General features: G+C 38.4%; 1 protein-coding gene across 1 annotated transcript in view; it reads right to left on the bottom strand.

Moving 5' to 3' along the window:
* Window positions 1-18,350, bottom strand: part of LOC308194946 (uncharacterized protein) — a 63,481-nt gene that overhangs the window by 41,257 nt on the left and 3,874 nt on the right. The window contains exon 2 of the mRNA XM_080591585.1: window positions 316-3,259. Within this exon, the coding sequence (XP_080447711.1) occupies window positions 316-336 (21 nt within the window). The 5' untranslated portion in view covers window positions 337-3,259. The remainder of the gene's footprint in view (window positions 1-315; window positions 3,260-18,350) is intronic.

Here is an 18,350-nt window from a genome sequence, read left to right as displayed (position 1 = left end):
CTTTATCAAGGAAACTTACAAGAAATCACACTCTTGTTTTTTTGTTGTCATTTTTTAAGCTTTAGATCTCTACAGGTGATAAGAACATGGATAGGAATAATACTGTAACTGCTAGTTGGCATAGTACAGGTGAATGTAAATGGAAGGGAGAATTATCCAGGGAGCTGTGTCTACTGCTGAAGACTAATATTTGAAATGCATAGTGGCTAGGAGCCAGCATGCAATTAGTAGTTGAAATGCATTCATTGAAAAGCATATGAACCGTTTTCTTTGAGTATTACCCTTAGTAATACATCTCTGCTTTTTAACACTTACTGGTGCTATATAGCTCTCCATGCAGAAACAAAACTTATGCTTGGCAAGCAGGATGAATGCACCATCTGAAACTCTTGAATGATGTAAAGACTTTTCTTTTTCATGTTTTTGATTATACTGTGATGTGGAAGATTATATGGAAAAGAAAGAAAAGAAACCTATCTCACATTCTATCTGTATAATGACTGCCAAAAATATTGAAACGATCTAGCAACAAACACTTATTTTTCTCCATAATGTAAGGTTTTGAGCTAATCGTTCCAGCATTTTTGCTAGAATCCTTTCTTACAGTTTCTAAGTATTTCTCTTTTATGAAAGGAAGTTGAGCAAATAAACTGTCCATCATCATAGCTCTCAGTTTAAAATATCTTTCAAGCTGCAAAAGAAATGCACTGAGAGGCCAAATACATTAGCTTTGTCTGAAGTTTATCACAGATCAAAACACCACAGATTAATTTAGGAAGGTCTTGTACTTCATTTTGGGAATCTCTATTCTTGTGACACTCTCTGTAGAAGTTTGGTTTGCAAGGAATATTCATGTCAGAGTCAAAAGGTCATTTATTCTCATGTCTGTCCCAAATCTGCCTGGAGATACTGTCATGCTGGGCACAGGAGCTGCTGATCTGCAACAGTTCGTATGCTTAACCTTAACTTTAATATTCCAAACTTGCAGCCCGCGTAACCTTTTATTGCTGAAATGATGTTTGAGATGATGAATAACTTTGTAAACTGCAGTATAAGCTAACCTAGGGAAGTATCCCGCTTTCACAAACATAAGACTATATCCTAATGTGGTACTACACATATGTTCATATTTCTCCCTCAATATGTTTTGTCTATATACATAAAAATACTTCATATTTATTTAGGCTTAACAGAAGAGACCCTGCCAAACTCACCTGAAAACATCTAAAGAAATTTCTAGGTGTGATAGCACATCTAGAATAATGAAAACAGATAATCTTTCTTTACATCTGGTGGGAAATAACATTAAGTTTATTCTTTTGGCATAGTCATCCTAAAGCTCTTTTTTGTGTGCTGGTCTTTGCATGGCCACTGAAGGCTGACCATCACTAAATTTGGCAGGTGACTTGCAGAAGAGATGGGTTTAGACTTTAACAGTGGATGGCCACAATATGGTATTATTAGCAGTAATATGTTACAATGACACTGTCCCGTACTGAAATAGTTATTTGCTCACTTAAAAAAATGAATCCATAACCCACCATTGCCTGCTCTAAACTCATTCCACGTTATGCCGGCCAGCAAGTGGTACTGCTGACGGAACACAACTCTGTTCATTTACAACTTTTTTCAGTTCTGAACTATCAGGACAGAAGTCTGTAGAGCCCTAAGGCAACACTACACTTCAGCACAGCACACACAGCTACCTCAAGCAACTTTTTAAAACGAGATATTGAGGATCCATCTGTGAGAGAAATAAACAGAACTCTAAGCTGGGGAAGACAGATGTCATTTACTCACACAATTTGGCCTTCAAGCTTTGCATCTACATTCCACACCATGCACACATCTTCAATGCCCATATCGATTATGCAAATCAAAATCATTGAGCATCACAAAGGATCAGTTTCCAAATGACTGAAAATCTAAAGTGGCTTTGTTAGTTTCTTGGACAGGATACTGGTCCTAAGGAAGTGCCAGCATACCTCCTATTAGATAATCACACCAGGTGTCTCTGACTGGACTTGAGAGACCATGCCTGTGGATGGAAAAGAAATAGGAATGGGAGATGATAAGGATCAGTACAAGAACTCAGCCACTCCTGGCAGGCCCTACTTGAATTACATGACATCCTCAGAAGGCCAGCTGATCATCAGCAGAAGGCAAGTCAAAGAGCTGCCCAATAAAGTTACTGAGCTTTAGATGGAGAAAAATCCATTCTTGCAAGTTTTCTTAACTGAATTTTTCCTGCTCTCTGAGTAGAAAAAGGAATGTTCTCTAGAAATTAATTTTTAAGTTAGTAAGCTAAATCCACAGTTAGGCCCCTAAACTATAGCTTGCTCCAAACACTACTTAATTCACAGCAACTATGGAATTAGGAAACCCTTATCCTTAAGGCAGAATCTTCTTTTCCCAGGGATTTCAGACTGGTTGAATATATCCCGTTTCCACTGGAAAATAAAACCTGCAGTAAACATTCAACATGTTGTTTGAGACTCTTGATCACTTATTAACACGTAAAATACCCCTCTTAAAATTCATATATTAATGTCCAATGATTTTTTTCTCTAATTGTTACTTGGAAATAATACAGAATTAACATCCCAATGTGTAAAACTACTCATAGTATTATAGCATATAATTATATACAAAAACACAGCAGAAATTCAAGCTTATGTTCTAAGTGAATTATTACAAACAGTATCATGCAATTGACAAAAAACAAACTGTCGGCAATTCAATATCCAAGTCTGGAGGCACATCCTCACCAATCAGTGTCCAGTTCAGCACAGCCACCCCCATGTCACTGCTTACAAGCCTGGTGCATTCCACAGGACTAGTACCCACGGGAGCAGGACTCTTCTGCTTTCAACCTGTCTTATCAGAAAAACAGGAAGATCCTGACCCTGCTGAAATCAGTCACAAAATTCTTGCCGGATTCAGCAGGTTCAAGATTCCAGAGAGTCTTTGGAAGGATGAATGCAGTCAAGTGAAGCACAAAACCCAACAGCCTAGCCAAGATGTTTTTGGGACTGGCTCTGAGCTCAATCACCATGCATTAGTTTAACTGAGGAAATGGTCTGCATTCATACACAGGAGAAAAGTGTGAATTCACCTTCATTATTCCTTCCTCTTTCACTGCAGGAGAGACCAAGCTTGACTATATTGCATCTTCTGCAATCAGAATGCTATACATCACAATGCGTGCAGTAACTTATCATGAGACAGCATGCTCATTTGGGAAATGTGCTTGCTTTCACTTTTCAGACCAGAATGTGAATGAATAGTAAGAAAAAAGTACAATTGATTAATTTATTGAGAAGGGACCACAAAGGTTTCATCACAGAGATCAGAAATCCTATTTGACTATGATCCTATGATAAGCCATAGTTGTGCTCATCCAAATGGCAATGATAAAAAGTAACAAACCATTAGAAAACCAGAAATGCTGACAGCCACTGTGATGACAACAGAGTAACACAACAGCTCCTTTGCTTAGGCCCACACCACAAATCCGTACTTTGCAATATTTAACACCGTAAGTACAACATCTTGTATCATAGAGTTTGAAGAAATATTCTAAAAGCCTTCTAAAAGCCCAAAGCATCAAACAAATTTGAATTTGGCCAGAATGTCAAAATTAGTTTCCTCTATCTTCTTAAAAAGCACCACAGGGATTTTTAAAACACTATCTTGTGGTCCAGTCCTCACTTTTGCATTTCAGCAGCCCCCAGACTTAAGCCTGATTTTCCACAGAGGTCTTCAATTCAAATTTTGAATTGTCACAAGAGCAAATAGCTTGTGACAGCAACAACATGATATATACTTAGTTCAGAGCGAGACTGCTCTTATTTCAGTTCCATTCCTTAAGGAATTTGACTGCATTGGAAAAGTAAATATGCAAGAGCTCCAAGCTCTCACAAGTCTGTCAACTGCATTCTGTCCCATTTTGACATGTTCATGTCACTATCAGCATGCTGCAGCAAAGAGAAGCAGAAGAACCTGCGGGACTATTAATAACCAAGCATGCTGCATTAAAGCAGTTTAAAGCACCACTGCTTCTATCTTCTTCTGATTTCTACAATTATTTCATTCTAGATAATCTGACTCTGAAGGGGAAAAGGTCACCGTATTTTTTTTTAAAAAACTGCAGACATGCATAGTTGACCTTTGGGGACTTACTGTTGAAATCATTATTCTAGATATCTCCAAACAAATTAAGCTTATCTCTCAGCCTTTCCAGCAATAGCATATAAAGTAGAAAAATGCAAGCATAGCAAATCTTTTATTATCCAATTAATCTGAGGTTATTTATTTCAAAAATAAAAGAGAATTATTAGTTGCACTCTCTGGAGCAGGACTTATACAGGCAGTAACTAAATAAAAATCATGAACTGCAGAGTGATTACAGATGAAAATCAGTGCCTCTTTTCAAATGGCACGGCTTTGGAATCAAGTGACCTGGTTCCAGTCATTCACTATTTTCCTTCTAACAGAGCTGGATCTTCTCTGTTTACAAAAGCTGATAAGGGACCGTCTCAACCGTAATTCTAGCAAGGTATTAAAATAAATTTTTCAAAATAAGTAAAACAAATGTTTCCAAATGGATGAGTGACAAAAACATTTAGTATTTTAATTAGCAACAAAATGTGAACCACGGGAACATGTAAAGAAAAAACAAACAAACAAAAACAACCACAATTCCTGGCTTGAACACTGGACAGTAATAGTGTTGTTGTTGTTGTATTATTTTTTGTTTGTTTGTTTTATTGAAAAGCATTCAAAGACTTGCTGGCTTTCTGCAAAAGAAAGGTAAATGGTAGAACTCATGAGGAGCACAGTATAGGTAAGAACCATTCAGAGTCAAAATAAATTGAAGTTTAAATAATTGTGTCACATTTAGGGATGAATGAAAACATTTTCAGAAGTAGTCTCTAGTTATAAATTCCTCAGCTTTACAGAACCTTGAAAAAAAACCTTGTTTTGTTAGGAAGACTGGTCAGTTAGACTTAAAAAAAAATGCACAAAACTTTAGTGCTCAAAACAATACACCTCTTAAGCTGTATCCACAAGATACAGGTCAAATTTTAGGCTACTTAAATATGAACCCTCTAAATTACAGTTCTTCTTTGCAAACTTGTGATTTCAAACTCTTCCTCAAAGTACAAACAATATGCCTAGGGAGTACTGCCACTATTCGCATTTTATTAGGCAAATTTATAAGCAACTTACTTTGCCCTAGTAGATTTTTTCCTTTAACCATTTTCTAGACAGAAAGGACTCAAGTTCAAAGTCATAAAGACAGTTCGAGTTCCATGTTTCTCCTTTTCCCTTCCTAGCATAACAATTCAGAAATTCATGGAGAATTTAATCTGCCTGCAGCAGCTCCTATTAAAGTACATTATTAGCTGACCAATGTTAGACCACATGGCATTTTTACAGTGCAGCCTCTCTGACTCTCACTTCCTTAAGAAAGTATGTTTCCCAACTTGCATAAATATGTAGTTACATTCAATGTGATTTCCATTTGCTTATGTCAAGTATGTAAACCAAAAAGGGCCTCAGTTTTAATTTGAACCTTTACGGGCAATTATATCTATTATTTAAAACTGAATTCCTGCATCCCAGCTTTCTTTCTCATTTGAATACAGCTGGGGGGGGAGTTGTTTTGCTTGCCATTTGTGTTTTCCACAGACGTTGAAGGTGAAGAAAACCATGAACTGGCAAGCAGTCCTTTCCCTTCCGTTCAACAGTGGGCTGGAAATCATACCTTAGCATCTCTTTCTGTGGGAAGCACAGAAGTTCGGAATGTTCAGAGCCACAAAATGCAAGACTCAACTTACCAGATCATTCCTTGTAACATAAAATGTATGGTCAATGTACAGTAAGATGTTCTGTCAAGAGCTTATGAGCCAATCCTGCTCTCAGACTCATAGCTGCCAACTCTACCATGAGTGATGCTGCTGGGAATACTACAGAACTCAGCATTGTCAGCAAGTCTCAGCATTATGTTTGAAAAACCTTTTTGTCCAGTTTATGCGGCATTTCAGTGGAATTAAATATATTTGTACTTCCTAGGGTATCATTTGAACATGTGACTATTTCATAATGAAAAAAGGAAACACAAGGCAGTACGAAAGACGTGGATGTGCATCACATACAAAGTGGATCATACCAAAATTCATACACGTGTGGAAAACTTAATTTTCTCTCACAGTTCTGCCACAGACTTCCTTTGAGCACCTTCGAAAAAGGTTACTAAAAGGCTACTGAAACAATGTATCTCCTCTAAGGAAAGCTTATGACAATAAATACCAGGAAGCATGGTGACTTACTCTGATAGCATTTCGCTGTCACTGACACTCTGCTGCTCTAGAAAGCTACCTAGTTTGTCAATGCTGAAAGGATTTTTTTTTTCTAACCCAACCTGAAGTCATTTTAATAAATGGACACACAAAATGTCAAGAAATGTCTAATGAACAACATCTATATAGGAATAAGAAATACACAAACACTGTTTTCAAATCAGGGAAATTAGCACACTTCCAGACTGAAGTACACATTCTTCTCCACTTTCTGGTCTCCTGTCTGGACCTAACCTTTTCCAATGCAATGCTTTAAGCCACAGGAAAAGTTCCTTGACATTTAAAGAATTACCTTCTGTTTCATACCTTTTATCAACCAGACAATTCTGGTGACATGCTTTGTTTTCAAACCAGCAAGACACATACACCCATCCAATATCATCAAGTTCATGCTCATGCTGGAATGCATACAATAGTCTCCCCTTTCCCTACCCTATTTCTTTATGTCTGGAAAAGAAAGCATCTTACCTGACCAAGAACCCTGGCAAGAAACAGGGTGAGAGAGGTAGTAGCAGGCAAGCTTCAGTAACAGAGAGCAAAATGAAAAGCCATTAACAGAGAAAGCCAGGTGTGCTGGTTGCAAACCAGACCTCTTCAGACACGCACACCCTTGACCACAATTCATAACCCACTATTCTATGAGGAACACATGCCTCCTCTGAAAAAGGAGGGATATTAATCATTAGGGTGAGAAACAAAACCATCTCCATCCACTTACCTTTTAGGGATTCTATTCCCAGTGGCACATTTAAGAGACCCAACCATCCAAAGTAAACCACTGTAATTTAACCCAGCAACGAAGTCATCCTGCGCAGTGGCAGCACAACTTCTTTGGATCTGGAGTTATAACTTCTCACTTCTGAGGACAAGACCATGTTTGCACCAGTTTTTCCTCACTTCCTTCTGTATTAAAATAATGCCAACTAATAAAAATGTTCCTAAGCATAACGAATTATAAACTGACAACGATGTTACATCATACGCTGAAAGTACAGGAAAATATCTTTAAAAACAGATCTTCAACTTGTAACCATAGACTTCAATGTTACCGTTGCCAGGAACACTCAACCACCCCTGGTTAGGAACAGCTTCTCCCCTCCAAATAACTACACACGATCTTGGATTAACATATTTAAGATAATAGCCCTAACAGACCCTCAGTTTAACAAATCAGTTTCTAAAGAGCCTACAGTGAGACAATGTTCCACTGCTACCCATCTCTCCTAAGCACTGAGAAGTACTACTTTCTTACCATTTCCATTTAGCAGGACAGCTATTTACAACAACCAGGAACCAGGTACCACATGTTCACACCCTACAGCCTCCAGTCATGTAGCCTACATGAACCAATCTAACTTTGGCAGTGGCAGAGCCCTTACTATATACTCAGAGCTTGGTCTCCCTAGAGCTTCGGCAGTAATTTTTTTTCCCCTCACGAATGATTATCATCTGCGTACAGGACTAGAAAAGACAGGGTCTTCTCAGAGGAACTGTTAGCTCTCTATGCTCCTGTTCCTGACTCATTTGTCCTGCTAAGTTCTAGCCAGCACTCCTTACTTTTATCATGCACATCAGTGACATGAGCAAAAGGTGAGGATCTTTCCAGGAAGTTTCATGGACAAATTTCTTTTACACATTTACAACTTAAGATAAACTAATTTCAATATTATTAATAATGCACACTATCAATTAACAATAACTAGCTTACTAATTCTCCACCCTGAGCTCAAAAAAATAACCTTCACGATTAATTTTTTTCTCTGTGGCAGCCATATTAACCACAAACATTAAGAAAACGCCTCCCCACACACAGGCTGTTCATCAACAGTGAGGAACTGACTTACAAAGAGAATTTCCTGTTGTCATAACTAAGAGTAAACTAAAATTGTTCAAGGACTTGCATGGAGAAAAAAGGATCTCTGAATCCTTCTAGTAGTCTGTTCAAACTAACCTATCCCACAATTCCTGCTCTGAACAATAACTCTTCAGACTCATAAAGGACCTCTTGCCCTTACAAACGCTACCCAACATATTTGAAAAACCTCCATCAGCAGTACACATCAGTATATTTAGTTGTCCGTTCAATCTGAGGTGATGTAAAAAAATCCATGGACTTACATGTTCTGGTACCTCAACTAGACCTCCTGAATTCAATTCAGCCTTTCAAAAACTTCAAGCTAAATTAATATTTAAAATACCTTGTCAGAAAAGCTCACATTTCAGCATTTTCTAAGACATATTTCCAAAGAAATACAAAATGAAAAAAAAAAAAAAAACAACACAAAAACACAGTTACGATGATCATCTATTTTTTGCTCTCAAATGGGAACGAAGACTGCAGCCAGTCTGATGTGCTCCTCCACACAAGTTCAAGTGGTTCTACCGTTACCATGTCTCTGCCTGAAGACAGACTCCTAGCCCATCTCAGTGCAAAGTAAAGAGTTCATCTTTATACAGCAGATTGGAGGAGCAACTTCTTGGCTTGTTCAAACTTGGCTGTAGAACTATATTTAGACTACGATCCAAAGATCTCTGCTTACCCTCTTGCACTTCCAAGGATCAATCATTTACCATGGCTTTACATTCTATGCGCTCTGGAACAACTGCACACCACTTCTGATCAGCACTGAAAAAGAGTCCCCAGGCAAGTTCAAAATAAACATAATAAGGCCCAAACTGCTGGATCTCACAAACCCTTTTCCTCAAAACTGGCTGATACTGAAGGCTGGCATTTGTTTCTAATTAACAACATTCTTCCCGCTACAACATGTGTGGTACCCATCAACATTCCAAATGGCTTTCGATCTTTCTGGCCCCTACATTTAATGCATTTAAGACTTGGCCTCAAAAAGCCAAAATCAAGCTTATGATTGTATCACAAGTTCTCAGCTGTACTTTAATAACAATCACCAAAACCTTCTTTTTACTGTTCACGTCTGGATGCAAAACTGTGATTTCCTTGAAATCAATTATATTCATTCATTAGTAAGGCGAGACAGTTTAGCCTCTGCATTTTTCCTACACCTGCCTTGCATCTACTGACAGAAAGCTTGATACAAATCAGCCCAATAACGGCTCTCCCTATTAAAGATCAATTATTGGGCTGCAGAAATACTTCTCTGCCGAATCTTGGGGGTGCGGGGCAGGGGGGTGCAGCTTGCCAGGCCCTGAGGAAGCAGCTGCAGTGAACTGGCAGGACACCCGCTCAGGAAAGGTGAGAAGGCTTAGCAGCTCAGTAACAATCCAGTTTTCCCTACTGTTTATCAAGGCAATACCGTTTCTTGACTTCAAATACTCTAGGTAATACCCAATTAAGCTGATGTACATTCTGCTCAGAAACTAAGGACCCTAAGCCAAAGGGAAGTAGAGGTTGTTTTTCTCTCATTCCAGCTGAAATACAGTGCCATCCAAGACAGTATATTCTATTCTTGTTTCTCCTGGAAGCTGGGATGAGAAACTTGACGTGCTGTGCATTTCCAGAAATGCTGCCACAAGGATGTGCCAATCCAACCTGCTCTATTATGGGGACAGAAAATGAAATGAGGGATAGAAGCACCAGTACAGAAAAGACGCCAGTGAAAACTATATCCTGACATCCAAGATGAGCAAAATGATTGGTCTACCAGTGGATGCTGTTCCCTTCTTGGGAAAACTCTGCTGCATTGTGTTTCAATGGTTTTCGCAAATACAATGATCATGCAGTCCTGGTGGAAGAAAAATGGTGCCTTCAATATACTTGCGGGTAGATACAATCAAACCAAGTTAGTGCTCAGACTCAAATCCTTCTTCTAGGTACATGTGGAAATACAGTTATTGCAGTGAGAAAAAAATATCTTAGTTCCTTACCAGCAGTGTTTATACTGATACGGTCTGTGTGGATCCAATTGAACAGCAGAATGGCAGTTTCCCTCCACTCCCAGCCCATCACGTAAACTCTTACTAACAAAATTTCAAGTGCTTCCTGGACAACAACTTTGCTAGGTACATGCACCTTTCTCTCAGGCAGGCTAAGACTAGGATGAAATCCAAATGAAGTAAATATTTATACTGAATTCAGATTACAGAAAGACCAGGCATTTTTTTTCTAAACACCTATGCAGTGTCTTATCCCAAAGTTGACTCTAATTACAGCATATGAAAAAACATCAGCATCCTAGGTTCTATTCTGCTACAAACAGAGCTGTCCTCAGCAGTTCCACTTTCCAAAGAAAAGCTGATGTTTTTTGCTGCTAATATTCTATCTGAACAAAACGTCAAGAAAAAGGCAACAGAAAATATTTAGTGATATTAAGTTTCCTTAATGTTGTAAGAACAGATTTAACTGAAATAAAAAAAGAGGGGGGAGGAGAAGAAATAGCTCAGTCTTGGTCACCTTTATGCACTCCTTTACATGTTTCAGCTATCAAGCTGTGGTACATCACAGATCTCTGATCACCTTGTGCAGTTCAGGCTGCACTGTCCCAAATAACGTGCTGGCAATACCTGCAGAGCAGTATGGGTAAACAAGTCCCAGACCTCTCCTTCAGTGTCTGTGTTCACTGTTAGTCGGTCCCTTTGTCAATGTGAGGCACTATAGACAGCTCTCACTGGCCTGTGACAAATTTCCCTGGAAAGTCACCTTCCACTACGTGTGACCAAAACAGGTGCGAATCAGAAAAGAGGGTCCTGACAAAGTACTCCGAGAATTGTGATCCTTAAAAAAGAATCTCCATCATTCTGCAATTACGTGACATCCAATTATAATGCAGAGACACCTTTCTGAAGCATCTCCAGCACAATTTACGTAACTTCTGAATATACAGTTTAGCTGAGTCTAGCTTCCTAGCATTTAATATTCAATCATTTACACATCAGTTTGCTCCAGGGGTACAGAATTAGGTTTGTTCCTCATTTTTGTGAAAACGTTTGCTAATCTCTAGAAGTATGTTGGTGTTTTGCAAAAACATTGTGTCCATCTGAAAAGTTGGAACATTGTCTCTTATTTTCCAGGGGCTCCAAATCACATTTGTTTACTTAATCCAGGACAAAATATATTTTGTCCAAGTGATTCATCACATATCTGCAAACAATCTAAATTTTATCTACATAAATAATATGAAGATATAGCTGACTGTATTTTAACAAGCTACACTGAAAAAGATGATAATCAGAAAAGAAATACTGGGGATTGGTTGGAAGGAAAAAAAATAAATAAAATGGCTCAAATCGCAATGTGTAGTATTCAGAGGAAAAGTTTGATGAATTTTTTATTGTTTTCCACCATGGAACAAAGTAAAAGCAGATACATCATTTTTATTAAATTTTATCTAAACCTAAGTCAAAATCATGGAACACTGAATGATTTGGTCAATGAAAAATTTGTCCAAGTAATCTCTTTGAGAGGGTCAGCTAGAGAGAACATGTTTCTCAAATTAAAATATCTGACAGAGCAGCAAATTCTATGGGTCACCTTGCAAGCAGACAGACAGGCATGGTCCCCGTTGCCAGAGAGGACCCCCCTCCTCTTCCAGAAGAATCTTCATTTCCCCGAACAAGGGAAACAGCGGGCAGATGAGAAATTTGTCAAGCTTTAGGGCTCTTAATAGTCAAAAATGTCATGGTCTCACTGATAAAAAGCACCAATCTCTCCCTATGAACTCATTTTGTCAATTTACACTTTAACTTTTTTGCAGGTTAACTTTGTAGCTTCAGGCTCACAGCATGTCTTGTCTTTCTGTGACTAACTTTTTGCTAGATCTAGTATGATCTGTCCTACAGTTGTATGGCACTGGCAAGAAAAAATCCTGACATCAGCATAAACTCCTGATTTATTTGCATCCTCTAATTTGACACAAATGGGATTGCATGGTCCAGCTTAATCTAGACCACACTTGCACTGCCAAGAGATCCAGCAATGTCTAGTTCCAATATTATGAAATCATGGCCTAAACTAGTCCTAAATCTACAAAACAGAGTAAAAAAAAAAAAAAGAAAAAAAGAGAAAAAAAAGGATTAAGCACATTCCCTCAGCCAGCTTTTATGTGGTGCAATTCGCCATTGGCCTGACTACTTCTCTTTTAAGAAAATAAAAACTTGCTAACCCTCAAACCCTATAAATACAGCAGCAAACCTCACTTACAAGAACAGCAGCTGCTGATACTTTTTGTGCTGTGCTGAGTTTTGAAGAAACAAAACATATTTATTGTTAGAAATAAGTCAGGTCAATTAAATACAGGTAGTCCAAAAACATCATGTGAAAAAAAGAAAGAGGTTCTCCTCCCAGCTGGCCACATGGCTGCAAATACAGATGGCTTTGCAGAGACAACTAGGCAGAAAGAGGGACTGTCCCAACACCTGCCAACTTCCATTTAGCATCCTTATCCCAGAAAGAGAGATCAGCTAGCAAGGCCTTTTCATTATTTTAAAGATCAGTGGTGTTAAACACTGGGTTACTTCAAAGGGGCATGGCAACAACATGGAAAAGCTGTGAATGCTGCAAAGCGATGGGCCGATTAAGTTCTGAAACAGCACCAAGATGAAAGACAGAAGAAAATTATTTTTGATCCAAGGCCTGCCTGCTCACCCCAGATTTTACAACCCTGGCAGCCCAACAATCGACAGCATTAACTATAGTTTGAGCACCCCCGTGTGTACAGCAGCAAATTCAAAAATGCTTAGGGACTTTTTGCTTTCCTGAAATCACATAAGTGGAAGCGCCAAAATTGACAGATTGCCTTTGAAAAAAATTCTCTGCACTTCAAGGAATCCAGACTAGAAACTCAGTTTTGAATTAAGAATTTGGATGCCCCACTAAAACAACCACAAAGAACAACCAGGTGGACTGGCAAACAGCCTCAAATTCTTGGGCAGACACCAGCACTCCCCTCTAGTGCCTTGTAAAAGGTGTTAATACTGACATTTGCATCTTGAATGTGACACTGACAACCTCATCTTCCTTGCAGTATTTCAAGCTAATAAGCAAAGGGAAGTTATGAAGGAAAATCTCTCCTTCTTCCTCAAATACCACATTCTTTTTTTTTTTTATTTCAAAGAAACCTGAAGCAGCCTTCTCTCTCTCCCCTCAAAGTTAACGGGCTTGATAATTTACTCTTCACTGCTTTCAGTAAAGTCAGGAAGCATGAAAGTAAGTGAAGAAACACTTAAGCCAATTAGAGCTACATGTCACGTTACTAAAATATCATACATAAAGTCTAATGTACGTGCTTTTTCAAGGCACTTCAATTTTGTTCCTCAGAAAATACAAGGTTTTTCCAATTTCTTCTTCAGAAATCAACCTCTGTTCACTTACTGGCAGAAAGCACACTCTCTAACACTACATGCCCTCGTGCAAGGCCACTCACTCATGCAGTAGCATAAAGGATAGAGCAGATTTCTTACTGGGACTACTTCATTTGCACAGCTCACAAGCTTGAGACAGGCTGCTTTACCTTTCTGCGTTCAACCGTGTCTCATAGATGCGGACTGAAAACAAAACAATCACCTTACGATGGGTATGCATCCTAGGAAGGAAAACAGCAAAGGCCTGACTCCTCTTCACTACAAAAAGCATAAAATATCACAACAAGGATTTGTGACAAGACAGAAAATGTCTTTTAATAGAGTAATTAGCACGGCTGAAAAAGGAGATAAGCGTTTGGGCACAAAGTCTTTTTCTCAGGTCAAAATTATTAAAGCTAACAAGCATCCCAGCCCTATTTTTCAACATTCAACTCTTCAACATTTTCAAGATAGAGAATGAAACATGTATGACCTGTAACTACATACACATTTAAATATCATTAATCCTAAACTGAGAAGGTGAGCATGCAGTGTGTGAATGAGCAGGTTCTCCTGGTCACACACACATAAAGGAAGCCCTAGCTACACCAGATAGGCAGGGGCAGTCAACGTGTGTTTAAAGGGGGGGGGCACTTTTTTTTTTTTTTTTTTACATTTTACTTTTAAAATATTACCAACAAAACACACTTTTTAGTACCTCACTCTCATTTTCACCATATATCCTGTCGACTTGTCTTTGGAGAAGTACCTTCTGTGTTGCATTAGTATTAAGGAATACTTCACAATGGCTTTGAAAGTATCCATGCATGCTCTGGATCAACTTTGGAATAGAAAAACAATACAGACAATGAAGGCTCCAACTTACACTCCCTACAGGACCTGCACCAGGATCTCAGAAATTATCAGCTCTATCAGTACAGAACCCATTCAAGGAACTTAAACTTAGCCGAATTTGACTGGACTGAATTCAGCTTGACAGCACCAGCCTCCCCCTCTACGTAGCTGCATTACTTCAAGAACCCTCTTCCAGATTCAGGTTTCACCTAAGATAATGTTATAAGAAATCCACCTCCAAATACATTCAGAGGGACTTGATTCTTTTTTAACTTTTTTAACTTTCTTTTTTAACTTTTTTAACTTTAACTGGTGGGCCTTGGGTGTGATTCTGTAAGATAAGCATAATTTAATTGGTACTAAATATACATGAAAAAATGGAAACCGGAGCATCTAGTAACAGACTGCTGCACCCTTGTTGCTTTTAGCAAAACAGCGCTGAAAATTTGCCTGTGGGGCAGAAGCAATCAAACTGAATGGCAAAGTTCACGTTAAAGTTTCATGAAAGTGAAAATTTCCATCTGGACACATGCTCACTTTTATCTTCCCTGCACAGTTTGCTCAGACCTGAAACTGACTACTTGCAATAGAGAAAATAGTTCACAAAGGCCATGAATGAGCTTGACTTAAGCATAGCACAGTGATCTTTATGCTGCAAATGGATTCTTGGAGATATCAGAAACAAACAAGAAACTGTCAAAATGTAGTTAGTATATCAAATTAATCGTTACAAACATTTATTATGTAAGTTTATCTCTATTGACCAGAAAGTCTCGCATTTTAATCAGTGTGTGACAAAGATTAGCTGGGACATGCATTGCATGTGCTCTACCCATGACAAGGATCTGCTGGCTCTTCAGCACACACATCATTATACAGGGATACATATTTATTGAAATGTATAGTGTACGTGTATCTACATATCTGTGTCTAACTCCACTAAACATGCTGTTTCTCTTAATGAATATATGCCACATACTGCTTACTCCAGCACAGACATAATCCCAAGGAAAATAAAAATGCTTCTTCCTCAAACCATAGGGTGACACATCTTAGAATGTGACAGACTTTTAAAAACATCTAAAAGAAGAGATAATCTAACAGAGCCGGTATTATTAAACTTTTGGTGTCCTGACATTTGTTAATCTGCATGAAATGGCTTTCATCAATCTGTTTCAAGGCCCTCTTTCTGCTTCCCAAGGGATCCTGTTCTTATTTTTCACTACAAAAAAGCCATCTCAGGTTTAAAGTACTGCCCAGAAGCTTCAGAATGGCTTGTTCCCAAGCTGGAAACGGGAACCTGTCTCAGAATAACCTTGCTAAGGAAGGTGAAGAGTTTTTTTTTTTTTTTTTTTTTTCCTCTTGAGCCGTGCAGAGTACCAGCTCCCCCTGCTGCCTGCTCACCGTCCACGTTTGGCAACGTTCTTTCTGGTACCTTCAGCAGGCAGTAACGATGCAACACTCAACTCACGAAGATCTGCAACACCCGCTAAAAATCTACAAACAACTTCCTACACATGATGCAGTCCTGGAAAGGGCTTTATTCCATCAGTTCTGACCCCATGCCACGACCCCCTTACCTGCAGCTTTTGAGCTGTTTGTTTGGCACACTCCTGCACTTGCTAATCGGCTGTTCTGCTACACTGAAGAAACTGCTTCTCCTGTATTTTTGAGCCACATCCATCCTTTCCTTCTTTTAATTTGGGCCTTTAGTCAAGAAATGACGTACACTGGAAGCACCAAGCTGCTTTCAGCTTAAGTTGCTGTAAGAATGAGCACGTAAACTTAGCTGTAGTCCCTGGAATGCAGGAAAATGCACCGATCTTGTCAGCAAATCCCCACAGAGCTTCCAAGGTGGTGCAAAATACTTGCATTACAGCCACCTTCGAGCTGTTTTCTGCTTAGACACAATGCTTTCATTGCATCTTTTGACTTGCAGTTTCTGACACACAAGGTTCTACTTGGAACAGAATATCCCAGCAACATACAGATGTAGCTGTATCAGCGATGTTCTTATTCACAACCAGACACTAACATCAACTCCATGAGTAAACCAGCCAAATCTGTATGAGCATAGCACCATTAGAAGATGGCATCTCCACTTGGCTCTTTCTCCAGAATTGCTGCTGTCAGTCAGAAACACTATCTCTCTGTACCTGTAAAGTTACAACTCTGTGAACACAAACGTATACAGTAAACCAAGTGTTACAACGTATAGTTAGAGCTACCAATTAGAAGATTCATGTCCTCATACAGAAAGTTGATTCTTGATACCCTTTAGAAAGCCTGAAGACATTTAACTTGGGGTCAAAATACAACTGTAGGAGAAACAGGATTCTCCAATTCCATCATGCAATTAACGGTTAAACGGCTGACTGAAGAAAATAGTGGCAAGATGAACACATACAAGTAACAGGATTTGTAAGCATATGGTGCAATCAGTTTTTCTTGAGTTTCACTATGCTAAAGTTAGGGCAGCACTCAAACACGTTACAAATCACTGCAATTCAGGTAACTGCCTAAAATTCTGTGCTAAAAATTTTGCTCCCAATTTTTTGTAAACTCAGTTTACATCAAAGAAATAACTAGGAACTCTCCTAGTAGAACCTGTTCTGTACATGACCTGTGAAATACTATAATATTCATACAAAGAACTAATGGGTCCATGAGAAATGTTAATATCCCAAAATCCAGGCATAATGCACAGAATGCTAAACACAACAAAATAGCATTTTAATTACTAAGTACAAAACTGCATTTAAAAATAACTGTCTCGTGCACGAGACTTCCAAATGCTTATATTACCAACACATCCCCTATGTGTTTTCTTTTAAAATCGTAGACTAAGGTGATTAAGCAAGAATCTTAATTCTTACTTTTTAAACGGAAAATCCTTTAAAATCTTTAAATAAGTAAATAACTTCTTACCTTTCATTGTAAGAGAGAAAAATCTTGAAGTCCAACCCAATATTGACACAAAGCACAGGAGGTGAATTATTTTATAATTGTGGTACTTAGAATTCACTAACATGGCAGTTTTGGGGGTGAGGAGGAAGGGTACACAAAGACTAAGTATAAGTTTTCTTTTAAAAGAGGTTGCTGACAATGCTAGCAGTTCCATACAGGCATAGAGTTGTAACAAAACACCACATGCACATGCTCCATATTAATCTATGCAATTATCAATTATTGGAGCGAGCTTTTCTTAAGAAACAAATGAAGAAAAATGCATTTATTAGTTAAAGGAAGAAAAGGAGATCAAAGACATGACAAACTGTTGTTAACTAATACCTATGTAAAGGCCGAGGATAGCAGACTGGGAGAAAGATTCCTATAGAATGGAGCATTCTCCTGTGCCTTCTTGCTAAACAGAGAAGTCTAAGTAATTTATGTAAAATGTAGTTACTGATTTTTGATTTCATCTCTCTTACTAGTTAAAGATTAATAGCATCCTTAGAGGTGTAAAAGAGCAGTTTACCACTGCTTTCAGATATGCTTCAAAACACTTTCTGGAAGAATCATTTATTCATAGTTTTGAGAGAAAGGGACAAAAACTAAAATCATGGCATTGGGGAGAAAAGCTAAAAGAAGAAAGGAGGGTTGTATATGTATACACATAAACTTATGTACCAAAGTATACATACTTTAAACAAAAAATATTTTATTCCCCTTTCCAGCTGTCTCTTGCTTACTAAGGGCTTATAGTATCAGCTCTCAGACAAGGCTGAAGCATGTCTGAGGCACGTGGATTTTTTCAGCCTAGAGTGGAACATTTATTTTCTTGACTTATAATTTATTTTACAATTTCTCCTGCCTTTTTATTCAACAGCTTTCAGACAGTTTTATGGCTGAAGTCCATCAATCTTCTTTCAT

The sequence above is a fragment of the Anser brachyrhynchus genome (genome assembly GCF_964034855.1).
Source record: "Anser brachyrhynchus genome assembly, chromosome: 4".
NCBI classification, from domain to species: domain Eukaryota; kingdom Metazoa; phylum Chordata; class Aves; order Anseriformes; family Anatidae; genus Anser; species Anser brachyrhynchus.
This window is presented reverse-complemented; position numbering and strand designations above follow the sequence as displayed.